General features: G+C 37.0%; 1 protein-coding gene across 1 annotated transcript; it reads left to right on the forward strand.

Moving 5' to 3' along the window:
• The first annotated feature begins 8784 nt into the window (after positions 1–8784).
• On the forward strand, positions 8785–11324 carry LOC106713866 (UDP-glucosyltransferase 2). The gene is made up of 8 exons (XM_014506757.2): positions 8785–9095; positions 9274–9361; positions 9454–9640; positions 9731–9931; positions 10096–10318; positions 10431–10650; positions 10754–10973; positions 11045–11324. Exons 1-8 carry the CDS (start codon positions 8865–8867, stop codon positions 11322–11324), a joined length of 1650 nt encoding a protein of 549 aa, XP_014362243.2. The 5' UTR covers positions 8785–8864.
• Positions 11325–16386: the final 5062 nt, after the last annotated feature.

A 16386-nucleotide genomic window follows, 5' to 3' on the forward strand; every position in this document is an offset into this window, starting at 1 on the left:
GATGAATGAACGTACACGTATGAACACGTTAAATGATGATGTGATTAGAAAAAAAACAGTTAGCCAAAAGTTATTTGTAGATGTTAAAATAATATTGTTATTCATCACACACCTCTGTTGTACTAAAAGTCAATAAGTTTAATACAAGCAACAAACATGTGAGAATATTAGTGCTACGTCTCTATCAACCCCCTCCCCCTGACCTCGCCTACGCTCGCGATCTTTTCGAGTTATTTATTGTTGTACATACATGAGTGGAGCTGGTAACGGGCGGCGGCGGCCAGCTGTCTGTTCGTAGTCAGTACGACAGCGCTGACAAAGTACCCACTGAGATTGACGGCACAAGATTCTAGTCTACGTTGAAATACTTTTATATTTTCTACTTGAAAAACAAAAACTCGCAACAATTTGTTGTCTACAATTTTATTTAACAAGTAGATGAATGTGTTTCGTGCGATCGATGTTTTTTTCAATTTGACTTTCTCTAGTAAATGTTAGATTATATCTTCAAACTATTGTGGAGGTAAATTTGTTTACATGCGAGCAGAACAGTAAGTAACTTCAGTCAGTATGTGTTGTGAACTGAAAATTTTATCTGGTGGATGTAAAAGTTTTAATGTAAAACTTTAAGTAGATCATACAAACTAAAAAGGGCGTATCAAAATCCATTAAAACGTGTGACTTTATTAAAAAGGTTGTTTTTGGGTCTGGACTAACTCGGTTACAATTTACATTAGGCGGTAGCGAGGGGGGCAGGGGAAGGGGCGGTGATGAGGAGTTGTTTTTAATTTTGTTACAAAAGTTTGTCGATATCCTGTTTCGTTGTGAAGTCTCATGATACAGTTTGTAATGAATCAGTTGAGCTAAATGAATCTGGAGTGAGCACAACATGAATACAGAGGTCCTTGTTTCAGTTCCGGCCTAAATAAACTGATGAGTAACATCACATTTAAAATGTAATTCTATTGAATGTATTTATAAACATTATTTCTTTGCTCCTAAGAACGTACACAATCAATGCGAGGGATAAATATTTCTAACAACTTTTGTCTGAAACTTATCGAATCAGATGAAAGTCTGAGCAGAAATTTCGAGCCAAGTAAAAAGGGACGAACAAGCTTAAAGAAAAATATTCAGTCAGAAAGGATTACTTACATCGCTCGTTAAAAAGTACCTTCACATCGTCCTTCTTCGACGTGCATTAAATGTAGGAGTTTGTATGCTTCAAGTATCTTTTTAGAGGTAATTTTGAACATGGAATAATAAATAATTAGATCGCAGTATTATCACTTGAATGTAGACTTACTTTGTGTCCGCGTTATCAGATGCAGTTAATTGGTGAGATAATTGTGTGAGTATCTTATCGATTGCTAAGTCATCAGGTATGCAGCTGCGGCGGTCGGCTGTCGCAATCGGGCTCGATGCCCTTAACCTAACCATCGGATGAGAGCTCTTCTTCTTCAGCATCGCGTACGCGGCACGGTTCAGCCAATACTGGTATATATTACATCGGTGCTTCAATTGCACAAAACAATGTCTATACTACAAATGCAGAAGTCTGCCTTAAAGTATATAAATATTTGTGTATTGTCTTGTGTTGTTATCAACACGTGTCAATTACACATCACACATATTTACATCAATATTATGCTTCTCTAGTCTAATCTCTAGATTATTAAATATTACTACAAATTATAAGATGAAGTTTATCGTAGTGCATAATAACAAGTGCAGCAAAGTCGGAGGCTGCAGATTGCTCGCGCCGGGTATGACTAGATCTGATCGGAGCATTCTTATGTAAACGTAGTTCATGTTATTTTTATATACAAAAGGCTTTATTGCTGCAAAAGCTGGTTCTTCGTACACGAGAGAATAATAAAGTGCAATTTGCTTCGGTGTGTTGTATGATGCAGGCTTAAACGTTTTATATTTGAATGACTACAATCTGTATTTGTACTTAATAATTAATAGAAGGACAGTTGATATTATTAGAATGTCCTGTTTACTTTATTTAGAAACATAAATATGCGCACACTAAAGGTTTCGTTAGGATTTAGAGTATGTAGCTAACTAGGCAGAGATGTGGAGCTTCACGGCTGATTTATCTGTGTGTCCGCAGCCAGCCGCAGCTCCGCGCTAATGAAAATGTAAAGCCCCCCCCCCCCCTGCGGACCCCGCGCACCCCGCACCCCCCGGCGCCGCACCACTGTCGCTAATTAATTGGACTAATTAAAATTTATAAGTGCTCAAATACGAAATGTAAAGCCGCGATATCATAACAGAAGAACTGTTTGTGCTGTGAATGTAATCGCTTTGTTAAATGTTGGTATTGTTTAATATTATACTTGAATTATTATGTAACTGTCATATTCGTATAAATATCAAAATGAATTAAAATAGGTAACAAAGACGACACCAGCTGATGATAAAGTGAAGGCAAGTGGTATTTTTTATTTCAAGGGGAACGTTTATCAACATGTTGTAGAACTTTTAATAAAATACTGATAAGTAGGTTTACTTTCAATTTTACATTATTTCGATTCTTTTGGGATGGCAGCAGCAGCTCCTTGCCAGGAAGGTATGGTTATTGTTTTATAATTTGATGTTACAATAATCTTTATAAAATAACAACATAACAAATAAAATTATTAACTAACTAAACTCCGCTATAAACTGACTAAGTATTAAACAACAGCTCGTCAGTCTGTTTGCTAATGGTTCAAGTGGAATGTCGTGTTCTCTCAAGTTTAGATAAAGTGCTCTCACATATAATAGTTAGGGAAATATTTAACTTCGATATTGCTTCGTTACTTTTATTTATTAGATTAACATAATTTTATAAGTAAACTAGCGACCCGCCCCGGCTTCGCACGGGTGCAATGCAAAATATACCTACTACAGAATAAATGCACAATTTATTTAAGGTACTTAAATGGATAAGGATTAATGCTGTATTGTTTAAAATCACTTCGTAAAAGAATAAAAATGGTTATGCTGGGTTATCCCTAAGAGATAGACATATACCATCGCGGACTTTTTTGTTGAACTTTTTAAGGTGAACAATACTGTAGTACATTATTTTGGTCTATCTCGTAGGGTTCAGCCAGCGTTTGCAATATAAGCGCAAAAAAACGTGCTTATTTACGACATCACATTAGAAAACTTTAAATTTATCAATGTTTCTCTACTATATTATGCATTTATTATACATACAAACCTTCCTTAAGAATCACTCTATCTATTAAAAAAAACCGCGTCAAAATCCGTTGCGTAGTTTTAAAGATCTAAGCATACCTACGGACATACAGCGAAAGCGACTTTGTTTTATACTATGTATTGATAACTTTGAAATAGCTTCGTTACTATTATTTATTAGATTAACATAATTTTATAAGTAAATATAACAAAAGAATCAATTAATACCGTCGCCCGCGCCTCAGGTCGCGCCGGGCAACACAGGAACGGGGTCGGGATCAATGAAACAAAATGTGCTAAAAATGGTCACCCCTTGCCCCTTGATATCTCGTTAAAATGAAGCTGCTAAAACAAATTCTTACAATTATTACATTCCAATTTATTAAATGTCGGCATCTATAATATTTTAAAGAACTTTTCGTCGCTTCAATTTAACGTGAATTTTAATAACTGTCAAAGTTCTAGAAATTTACTTCATCTAAATATGTTTATACGTTGAAAAAAAAAAAGCGTAATGCGCTTTAATTTTAGAGTTTTACTACCACTTACTTAACACAAATCTATAGATAATTGTCTTGGACTTAAAACAACGGTGTTAATGCCCTTCGGAAATCCTTTATCGATTTCTTCTTAGGGACAAAAATGTATATACTTAATGTAGTCTACATCATGTGAGTTAGTAGTTATTGTATTATACTGCACAAATTTTTAACATTAACTTTTTACTTTACTGGCCGAGGAATAGACAACATCTTTATATTCTTGTGAATTTATAAAATATTAGTAATGAATATTTATGTAACCTTGTGTACGAAAAGCCTTACTTTTAAAATATCATATTTCTTGGACATGTGAAACTAAGAAACTCATTAAACTTTCTTTGTAACAAAACACGTTATCTCTTACTTTTCAATCCAATATGGTTTGGTTACCATTTTTCACATTATTTTTTATTATCTACACTAATATTATCTTTTTTTATTCCGCGCGGACAAACTCGGGGTCAAAATCTAGTTTTATAAAAAAAATCAGCTTTAAAAGACTCGGTAATAGATTCAAAGACTCAGTTGTTTTTATAAGCCATAGATATGACTGTATACCTTTTGCTTTCACTAAAGCGAATTTATTTTAAAAAAAGATAAACTCCGACTAAAAGCCAAAAAGATATAGTGAGCTCCTGACTTATGTATTTTTCTTTCATTTTACAGTTGAGATATTTCACTGGATATTTCTTGTGTCGTCACCTTTTTTTTTACTTCAATGAACAATTTTCATGATAAAGCAACAATAACACTAACAAAAACATAGACAAATTTTCAATAGGCTCGTGACGATCATATTGACACAAATAAAATAATGAAAAATATAAATACGAGCGTTTTGAGAACGAAAATGGGAGCTTAATCAGTTCTAGGTACCTTTCTTTTACTTATATTCATTTTTTCTTTCATACTTAAGATTATATTTAGTATAATTTTTAATTAAAAAAGTTTGTATTAAATGAAATTTATATCTTCATTTTGTCGAGTTTAGCGATCGAATGCAATCATTGCTGAGGTCTGTTACTTGAGGTCCGAGGGTGGATTGTTCAGGGCATGCCGCAATGTTCCTATCTCTTGGAAATCGGTTCGTCTTATACATAGATAAATAGAAAAGTATCATTTATGACAAAATAGAATAAAAGCCTCAAAATAGATAGAAATCTCATGTTACTTAAGAACAAAATAATTTATTACATTTTAAGTCAAAAGTGATGAGGTTAAAATTAATAAATAAAAATACGGGCACAAAATATAATTACTTCAGATTAATTGCGAGCAGTCTTGGATAACATTTTTAAAATGTTGCCATAAGTTACATAATCCTTGAGAAATCAACAAACAAACGTACTAGTGTTTTTTGATGAATGGGCGAGGGACACGCGGGGTGTTTGCGTCATGCTGGGCCGACACTGAGCCCTAATCTCTGCCCACGCACACACACCCACGCACAAACACGGGAGAGGGAGCTTTAAATTCATAAAAGGGGTCAAAGTTTAATATTGCTGATTTAAAACCCACTGCCTAGTGTCTACTGTTCATTTAAAATGTGTCAGATTTCCTAATAAATTATAAAATATCTCTCGATCGACGTTCTATATGTCGTCATCATTAAAACCACATGAACTATGTAATTTATATTACACTATAAAAGAGGAAAATAACGACTCGTATTATAGATTCGTAAATGATACGTCAAAAGTACAAAAAGCACACATCTCGCATTTTCACCTAGTGCTGCATAAAACAGTAACGACGGCAGTAACCGCCAGAGGGCGCCACCCCCGGGAGGAGATCTCACTTTACAACACCTCTTACGACACACGTCCTGTGTCACAGTTTACAGTCGTCTTTATGTTTCTACATAATTTAATTAAAGAGTAACCTAACCTAACACTGCTTTAAACATCATTTAAATTGCTACCGATGTTTTTTGCACACATATTCAATGAGAAATCATTATGTAATATAGAGTTATCGGTGCGGAGTGCTGACATAGGACAGTCTGGTGGCAATGCTGACGGCGGCGGTTGCCGGCAAATGCATTAGATGGCCATGCTTTTCGGAACCTCTAATTAGTCTTCTAAGACTCGTAACAGCCTCTTAACTAAAATGTAATTTCTACTATGTTAAATTCTTTCCATCAAGCATCGTAGTAACGTGAGAGTTAACAATGTAAATTTACGACCAAGTTAGCAGCGAATTAAAATATTACTGTGCGTATACAAAGGCTTTAAGACATTGAATAATGGCAGAAAGTTTTTGCAAATTATCAATGAATTTTTATAGATAACAACCAAACTCTACATCTTACTTCTTACTAATATCATAAATGCGAAAATTTAGATTGTACTTGCTTATTAAATTACATTTCTGAGGCAAAACAAAGCCTTGTAATATAATGCAGCAGATGTAAGCTGCTTGCTTTTGTTCCTAATTATATTGTCTTATTTTCTAGAATCTAGATAGTAATAATTTACCGAAGAAGCGCGTTAGCAAATAATTTGTAGAAATAATTTATAAGAATAGATTTTAAACAATAATAGTGTGCGAGACTAATTATACCTACAGGTTTTCATTGATTTTTTTTTTATGAAAGTTTTATCAAGAAACGTTGTGAAACATTTGTTATCAAAACAAGTAAATTAATTTTTATGAGATAGTTTTTTCGCACAACTTTAAAAAAGGTAATAATTCATAGAAACGACATCATAAAAAATCAACCTTCTGTTTTGCAAAGCGCTTATAGCAAGTTTACGATCAATTTAAAGATCGTTCACAGAACTTTTACTGCGTTTAATGAGCATTTTAACTGCGAACTTATGTTATGATCAGTATCGGAGCTAGAACGACGTCAGAGCGACGCAAAAGTGCAGCGACGAGACGAGGCTGACAAGCAAAAGACTTACGACTTATTTTGCAGCCAATGCTAAGGACAGTGGATTTTTCAAAACAGCTTGTTATTTATAAAGAGTCAACTATAGCTTTAATGAAACATACGCATACAAACCGTTACAAATCCTTACTTATTATTAATATTATAAAGGCGAAAGTAACTCTGTCTGTCTGTCTGTCTGTCTCGCTTTCACGCCAAAACTACTGAACCGATTTAAATGAAATTTGGTACACAGATAGTCTAGAGCCCGAGGATGGACATAGGCTATATTTTAACAAGAAAAAAGGGTTTGTAAGGGGTTGAAATTGGGGGTGAAAGTTTGTTTGGAATTATCGTAATTTTTTACAAATAGAAGCTTGAATCTTATTTTTAAGGCTACTAATTTGATATAAATAAATATGAAATTCAACGTTTGAAAAAATGTTACCCTCAAGGGCGCTAAATAAAATAGGGGATGAAATTTTGTTTGGGAATATTTTAGACATTTGGCACGGTCCTGGCACACATCTCTCTATGTTCTTCTACATCCATACATCAAATCATAGCACGTCGGTTAAATAAAATAATTAGCCTAAAAAAATTCTACCCGAAGACAGAATTTCACGCGGACGAAGTCGCGGGCACAGCTAGTGTAGATATATATGTCTGGATGGCGACCCAGCTTATTCCTTAACTAGCGACCCGCAAAAGCCGGGGTGGCAAAGTATCTGATTTCGTTTCAGTTACATCAGTATTTTTCTGTTACGTTTATTTATTGCTTGTATTCTTGATATCTTTGATATCAGCAGCGACACATTAAGAAACCTTTTAAAGGATTAGCTTACTAAGTCATTTGGAAGATGCAGTGATGTTACTCCGATTCTTTCGACCGGGCGGGAGGCGGGGGGACGAGGCCTGCCTAATTATCCGAGCGACAGTCTCTCGACTGCTAAGCTGTCGGGCTCTCTGGGGCATCTCGCTTTTTAGTACGTGACGCCGGCTAATGTGCTACTTTACTACTCCATTTAACTTTACTTGTGTACATTAAAAAGTAACGTGTGAGTGACCCACTCCCATAAAAGTAAGCTCAGTTCCAGAGACCACTTACTTTGTTAATATTATATTACATATATTATATTAATATTATGTTATATTACATTACTTTTTAGAAAATTATTTACACTATTGTCTCTGTACTTATACCAAGACACGTCTCAGATAGTCGCTGAGCGCTAGCTAAGAGGTACAATAAGTTTAAAACCGCTACCAGTCTCTGCATGCAACCTTTTGCGCGCTCGTGTTACTTCATTTTATTATGATAATAAAACTTTACTTTTATGGATTGCTACATTACTAACTTTTCTTTGTTGGTTATTACAAAACGAGACTTTAACATTGTATGGTCTAAACTTATAATCAGCGTGTTCCCTTTAATATGAAACACGGTTAAATGTAGGAAGCGATAGATCGGTTTAATGTTTGGGGCTGCCGCCAAATTGCTACACATGAGGATCTTGTTTCAAACGATGTCAAGTTTTCAAAAGATGATTACCTACATCTGATTCTGCGATTCTCTAATAATGCCTGCGCCAACGTGCTCAGTGCTTTATTGGAAAAGCGTTTGCGCGACTCAAAAAATTTGTTGTAAATCTTATCATACTTTTCAATCATCTGATCAATATGAACCGAGATCATTGTCTAAAAGAGAATTTATGAGACGACTCTTAGAAGGTCAAAGTGTCCTCAAAAATTCAGATTTAGGCCAAAAAGTTGTCTTGTATTATTAGGTCGCATTGGAGGCGAGCATCCTTTCACAATAATTAAAAAGTTCATCATCATCTGGTGGATATGTCTAATTACAATACATTACAATAATTTGTTATATTACATGATATATGTTCAGATGTGTTCATGTACACAACAACAAATGTGTCATTATCAAAGCTATTATTACATACTTACTGAATTATTCACAATATCTTCGTAGATGTCGTGATGATAAAATTAATAATAGTTCCTACTAATCATAAAACCGATAATAATCAAATATTTTATTTCAATTGCTCATCCATTGTGTACAAACCGTAAACAGATGAAGGTCTCTCTGAGATACGACGTGTTATCAGTAACGTCTTTATCGATCCAAATCTTCAGATAGCAAAAACAAACATTCTTTTACTACACAGTGCGCTCAGTGTTATTTTTGTTCACAATTGCGTATCTCGGGTCTTCTCATATCAATACATGACAAGATAATGGACGATAGATTATCATTGGACGTTCTGTGTACCATGAAATTGCTGGTGTTTCTGGTGTCCCTGGTGACGCTGAGTGTGACGGTAGCAGCGGTGGCGGTGGAAGGGCAAGGGCATGTTCCCGAAGCGCAGAGTCGCGGCCGCGTGCTCCTCGTGTTCCCTGTTCCCGGCAAAAGTCATAGTATTCTGGGAAATTCAATAGCCGACATCTTGATAGATGATGGCTATGAGGTATGTAAATGTAGAACTCTAACGAAATGCTTTTGTAAACACCATATCTCGTTGATAATTCTTCTATTGGAACATAAAGAAAACAAAATCATAGAGCTTATTTTAAAATTACAGTTCTGATCGGAAATAAACAAGAGTATTTGTAAGAGGAGCATAATAATTGAGGTGAATGTTTCAGGTGACGTACGTGACGCCGTTTCCCAGTCAGTCCAACCGCACCGGCCTCACTGTGGCCGACATCAGCTCTATACTGGTAGCCGACCGGGGTCAGTGACCTTTGTATTTATACAGATTTTCAATGTCATATTTTTTATTAGCTTAAATTCTTTGTAACGCAATATTCGAGTATATTTTAAAGATGCCAACCATTTGGACATTGCAAATCTGTTCGAAAATCCGAAACCCAGCCATTGGGTTCTGACAATGGGTCACATGTTCGCGAAGCAGGCTCTTCACCACGCCGCACTGCAGGAGCTGCTCAACGACGATAAAGTAACCTTCGACCTCGTCATCGCTGACTGGTTCTACTCGGGACTTCTCGCACCGTTAGTATTGTTTCCATAAATATGTATAATGTTAATAAATATTTGTATGAACTCAGCCATATTGTAACACGTAGTTTGTGCCGTGTGCAGGCTAGCGGCAGTGTTCGACTGCCCGTTGGTGTGGTACTCGAGCGGGGACGTGTCGTGGCAATCGCTGCGCTACGTGCACGAGGCCAGCAGTGCGGCGTTGGCCGTTGATCCGCAAGAAAGGCGCGCGCCCGCCGCGCCCCTGAATACCGGGGACAAGCTGCGTCAACTGCTCCTGCAGCTCTACCTTACCGGGTGGACGCAGTCAGTTCACATTTATTAGTTAACACCCTCTACTTTATTTCCCGCCTTGGTATACCACCGCAGGGTCTTGGGTAGACCTCGGTGTGTCCACGTGGATCACTTTGCGAGTTTCTATTGTTGTGCGTGTTAAAACTTCGAAGCATTTAGGTGTGTGTATTCCTCAGCTACTATACAAGCCACATAGACGCGGTGGTGTACCGCGAGGTGTACAGCGCACCGCTGCTGCTGCGCGGCCGCCGCCCGCCACCGTACGAACCGCTAGTCTACAATGGCTCGCTGCTGCTGGTCAACTGCCATCCCCCGCTCGGACACAATCTGCCGCTGCCCGGGAACGTGCAGTACGTCGGCGGACACCACCTCAGCACCGCGCCGAAACCTTTGCCAAGTGTAAGCAAATCTTAAGGGGAAGTTTCTTTCAGGGTTCATAATCATTTTGCGCATCGAGAGATTGTTGAACAATTGTGGTTTGTATCGTTGGTTATTCGTCAAAACTTTACAGGACTTGCAACGTCTACTAGACGATTCTACGCATGGGGTGGTGTACTTCAACTTGGGCTCTAACGTGAGGAGCAGAGACTTGCCGGAAGCGATGACGCGCAGCCTGCTGGCGGTGCTAGGCCAGCTGCGGCAGACCGTGCTGTGGAAGTTTGAGGAGCGGCTGGATCATTTGCCCGCCAACGTGCACCTGTTGGACTGGGCACCGCAGGAGAGCATCTTAGGTTCGAGGACAGATTGATAATATTAATGTAGTACATTTTATGTAAGTATAAATTCGATAGGGGTCAAGTTGTTGTGATATAAACATTGGTTGAATGTCGGCAGCGCACCCAAACGTATTGGTGTTCATTTCGCACGCGGGGCTGCTGTCGGTGATGGAAGCGACGCAGCATGGCGTGCCGCTGCTCGGTCTGCCCATCTTTGGCGACCAGTTCGTCAACATCGACAAGGTCGTGCAGCGAGGCTGCGGTCTCAGAGTTGACTTCTCCGACGACTTCCCGGCGAGGCTGCAGGAAGCGCTACGTGAAATACTTGATAATTCTAGGTAAACAAAATTCACGAACCTGACCTGACCAATTGACAATACTTGTCAGTGTTACCTTGTGTAACTTGCAGGTACAGAGAGAACGCTAAGCAGGCGTCGCGGGTGTTCCGTGAGCGGCTAGCAGGACCGCGCGAAGCGCTGGCGCACTGGGCGCGGCTGGTGGCGAGCACGCGCGGTGCGCCGCATCTGCAGTCGCCCGCGCGCCACATGTCCACTTTCGTGTGGTTACACCTCGATATCCTTCTCGTTTTCGGTACCATTGGATGGTTCTTGTCAAAAGTCGTCAAAGTCATCAGAGTTCATTTAAAAGATTCACAACCAATGGACAATTCGATAAAAAAGAATGACTGACGTTTATTTAGAAATTGCTATTTTAAAAAGACAACACGAGATTTGAGTTTGCTGCTTTATCTAAGTCTAAAGCGATAAGTCAGTTTAGAATTTGGTTCCGCCATACGTAGGGCCACGCCCACTTAAGGAGGAACCGTCACATTGAATCAGTAACCATGACAATATTTAAATGCTTGAATAATTTCATGACATGCTGTAGTTATTGATAAATAAATATTTACCAATAACTTTAATCTTTAAAGTGTCATGTCAGATTATCACTCAGCTTGTACAGCTCAAATCAAAAATCCCCATTACATGTGATACTATTTCATTGCACTTTGTAACTTGTTTATAACTTAATCAAATACAGTAAAATACTCTAATACTTAAAATCTCTATTATTTTAATATTATAAACAAGTGATATCTCAGAAGTAATTAAAATATATAATGTAGAGTAATGAACACAACGCTCCCTCGGGTGCGAGTCCATCAGCTGTGGCAAATAACTTTCTGAATGCATTAGTAGTGAAATGGGCAGATAGACTGCGCTCAAATAGATCAAGCAATCAATGTTCTATAATCTAGTTTGATGGAAAATATTAGATTTAGAAATATTTATAGAAAGTGTTTGTTTATCTCTACTGTAGTATTGCACACATTATCATTCTGATCAAGGGTTTCCAAGGGTTCTTTTTAAAACTACATATTTATTATGTTTAATACTATTGGGATTTTATGATTGCAGTGAAACATTTGCAAATTGTAAAGCAATCCCATACATTATTTCGTTTTATTGCAACTATTAAAGTACAATATTCATCATGTTGGTGATGTCCGCCATGCCGCTAGCCGCTGTCCACCGTATCAACTCCATTGCCGACTTCAATATCAATACACGTTATGATTGCTGGACACACACAATTTGCGTTTTGTGTGTAGACATGGTGATTGGGTAGCGCTGCCAGTAACGAGGTGTGCGGCCGCGGCGCTCGTAAAACTACCCTCTGCCCCCCCCCCCCGCTCTCTGCCGTAACTAGACTATAAACTTTATGGCTGCATGGGATTGAGCGATGCTTTACAACTTTACTTTACCGATATAAAAAACAAAGGTTGGATGAAATAACTTGCATTACCATTTCTATAAACTTTGATAAAATTGACACAGCGCAATTCAGCTGTGGATCTAGTAACGCATGACGATTTAGACATAAGTTGTGTATCTATTTTAACATGACTTGTTTCTCCCGCGCCTGCCACGCGTCCCGATTGTATTGTTTAGTGAAAAAATCGTAACAACATTGCATTATTATTAGTAAAGACCTTCACTAGTTGAGAATACATCTTATTTATAAAAATAATACCAGTTTAGGACTCTTTATTCTTTATAGACTGAACTGGACTTCGGAGAAAATATAATATCTTGCATAAGCGCCATCTATGGTCATATAAAAACAAGTTGGCAACATCAATAATTTTTACTTTACATGTATTACGTAAGATGGCGCTAAATCAAGTTATTATTTTTTAAATGTACGCCATCTTAAAGCTTATGAGTAAGCGTTGAATACTTTTTTGAAATTGTTTCTTGAGTCTTACATTTATAACAAGAGATGGCGTGTTAGTATGAAGTACATTTCACATGCTCAAGTTTGTTTTTTACGTCTATGATAAATAACAAACCTGCCTTATATGTAGTTAGTTTTAAAATGAATAAGGTTGTTAAAAGCATTTTAAAAAGGACCAGCTCTTATAATTTGAACGGGTTATTGTTATTTAATTTAATACAAAACAATTAAGTAGTTATTTGTTTGTAAGCGCAGTGTAATTTAGTTAATATTTGTTTCAAATATTGTTAGCCAATGCAAAACAGCTGCGGCTTGGACCCTTAGCACAACACTCAGGATAAGTACCTACTTACTAATGTACAGTAAAATTATTTTTATTTAAAAGGTACTCTGCTTTAGGAATGTTTCAATTGTATGGTATGGGTCGACTGTTTAATGTTAAAATTTCTGTTGCGTCTCGTGTTGTTTTGTTCTGCTAAAAAATTCTTGAAATAAATACAACATGTTATTTCTTGATAATTGTCAAGTTTATAAAAGTAGTCGTTCTATGTGACCAAGTGCTTTAAATGTTATTTTCTGAGGTTAAACTGTGTTTCTCTTATACTTGACGGCAGCGGAGAGGGTTCCTACATACTATTGTACTCTTTGGGGTTGCCCTGACTTTAACATAACCTCATTAATTTGATCTCCACATACCTACAAGTAGTACACCGCCCTTTTAGACAAATTACTCTTTTTGAACTTACTTCTAACTTGTTTTAATACATAATTAAGAAAGTAATGATACATAATAGTCTAGTAAATTAGCAATTTTTACGTAAATACGATATTTAAGGCAATATTAAAATGTGCTCCAAATAGTAATTTGTGGTGAAGCAAATACCAATAAATAATTTATAAAATATTGCGGACCACCCGTAATACTTGGTCAACGTTACCACAAGACTTCGCAATAACCGGTATATTATATTTGGTTAACTATAACTTATCTAATTAATTCACTAGGCAATTGAAAACGAGTTTTGAAGTTCGATCATAATTTTATCATGCGACACATCTTGTACTACAAAACAAAGGTGATGACTGACTTAAGTAATAGAAATGTTCATACAAAATTATTTATTATGACCGCACCTTCGTAAACAGTTGCCAAGTGTATCAGCATATCGACGCTGGAAAGCATAAACGCTGTAACCCCGAAAGTATGAACTTTACAGGAGAGCCAAAAAATGATAACTCGTGAGCTGATACGCCTACAAGCATGCGGTATTTAGCAATGTTGTGTAGTTTGTGCTAACTTATAATAAAATCATTATCGTTTGATAATGTTTGAAATTATTAACGTGTGAAAAACATATTCGCGATTAGGGTTACAGCATTTATGCTTTCCAGCGTCGATATGTTTTGGATTTAAATATTGTATTAAAATAAAAATGAGTAAGCATGTTTATAACAGTTCATAATGTCAAAATATACAAGCTATTGCTCAGGAATACTTGGTGCAGACAGTCCAGTGCGGCTTCACCAAACTTCAAGAACGTAATTTACTCATAATGATACTTTTCTGTGCTCCCAGACTTTAATTAGCGTCTCTTGTGCTGCGATGTTGCTATTTTTTGTGTTTCATTTTGAAAATAGCTACTGCTATAATTATTTGAGGGAAAAATAAGAATTTTTTTCAAGGTTTAAAAGTAAATAGTAATATTCAATTCTTAGACCAATCCCAAATTATGTCTTTTTATGTTTAAACTATAACAGAAATTAAATGTAACAACATGAACGAAACAGAAAGTATCAGTGTCTCTGCTGCTACTGCTACCAATCAGGGTTTTTCTAGAAATGGGCGTACCTCATACCCAAATGTCGGCACATATGTATGCTTCCTCTAGTGTTGCAGATGTCTATGGGCATTAGTAACTAATATTTATTTAAGTTAAAAAAGTAAAGACATCTGTTTCTACGTTTATTTAGCTACAGTAAATGACTCCCTAGCTGCAAATAACGTAGATAAAACATTTGGATTTTCTCCGGCTCCGTTAAAAGATCTTAATCAATTCCATTAACTAATGAAAGCAGTGACGTGCGAACGCCGCGGCCCCGTCTACCGCACGATCTTACGTACAATTAATCTCTATTTAAATAAATATTAATAACATCAACTCCATTTTATTTGTAATGCTATGATTACCTGCATATTAACATAAGTAATGTACAAACATACAAAATACAGAATGTAACACATCTTTTTATATCGATACTCTGCAGGCGAGTAGAGTTGCCTTGACCAACTTTTATTCCAATTAAACACAAGTTGCAGACAAACTCGTAACAGACAAGAGGCAAGGCAAACAAACTCGTAACAGACAAGAGGCAAAGCAAACAAACAAACGCACCTGCAGACGCGAGAGGTGGGGGGGGGAGCCGTATAACATATAGCTGCTACTGATTTGTTCTAATGGATTTGGTTCAAGGTAAATTGAAGGAAAATCAATGTTTTCATTAATAGCAAAACTTATGGAGTTGTAGGCGTGTTTCGTATTTTTCTACTTTAATAACAATTAGCTATAAAACAATACTTCTTTTTAAATAAATAAAGCCAAATTAAAAAGAAATAAACCACGAAGACGCGAAACGGTAGAGCTTCTCGTGAAAAACAAAAAAATGCAAATTCGGCCCCTTAGCCGCGCTACAATTTAGCTTTGAAGAGATTTCTGCTACGGCTGCGACCGGCATCAAGAGCGGGAACGACTCGCGGGTCGACGGGAGCGCCGGGAGCGCCGGGAGCGCCGGGAGAGCTGGCAGCAGCGGGATGATCGATCGCGCGCCCTCAGTCAGTTATGATGATACGTTATTGTTTCCCCGCCTATTGTTTGTTTGTTGTGGCCACATTGTAGTTATGTACTTCTATTGAGGAGGTATCTTTTGTATTCCCTTGATTTGTGCCTGTTTGAAATTTCACTTTCATAACATGGAGCAAGCTACCCAACCTAGCAGCATATAACATCTAGGTACCTTATATAAGCTTTTAAATATTCAACTCCAAGAAAGATTTTCTGTCAATAATTGTGGGCTGCTGCTGAGGCAAATTCCCTTTTATAACAATATTGATACCTCTGTTAAAGATAATCATAGGAATGCAGATATGTTTTACGCAGAGATTTTGGACTGGTCAGAAACCAATGGTAAGTAGTGTGCGGCGCCACGCCGGTGACGCCCGCGTCCAATTAGTGGTAATGATAATAATCCATCATTGGTAGGATTTAATCGACTCGAGGTTTCCGCTCGCTGGCTGCGCTGCGCCGCTTCATTAGGCGACTACCATTTTATTTATTCCTGTAAGTCTAGAGAGCGTTGCGTCGGGGTCGAGTCTAGACTTTCAAAAAGTTAATCTCAATTATTTTATGATGTTTTATTTGTGATGTGATATTTTTTAATATTTTAATGAGTAAATAATACTTCAATAATTTTTAATCATTCTTGACTTCTAAAATTCAGCAGAATATCATGTGATAA

The sequence above is a fragment of the Papilio machaon genome, chromosome 4, assembly GCF_912999745.1.
Source record: "Papilio machaon chromosome 4, ilPapMach1.1, whole genome shotgun sequence".
Classification (NCBI taxonomy): domain Eukaryota; kingdom Metazoa; phylum Arthropoda; class Insecta; order Lepidoptera; family Papilionidae; genus Papilio; species Papilio machaon.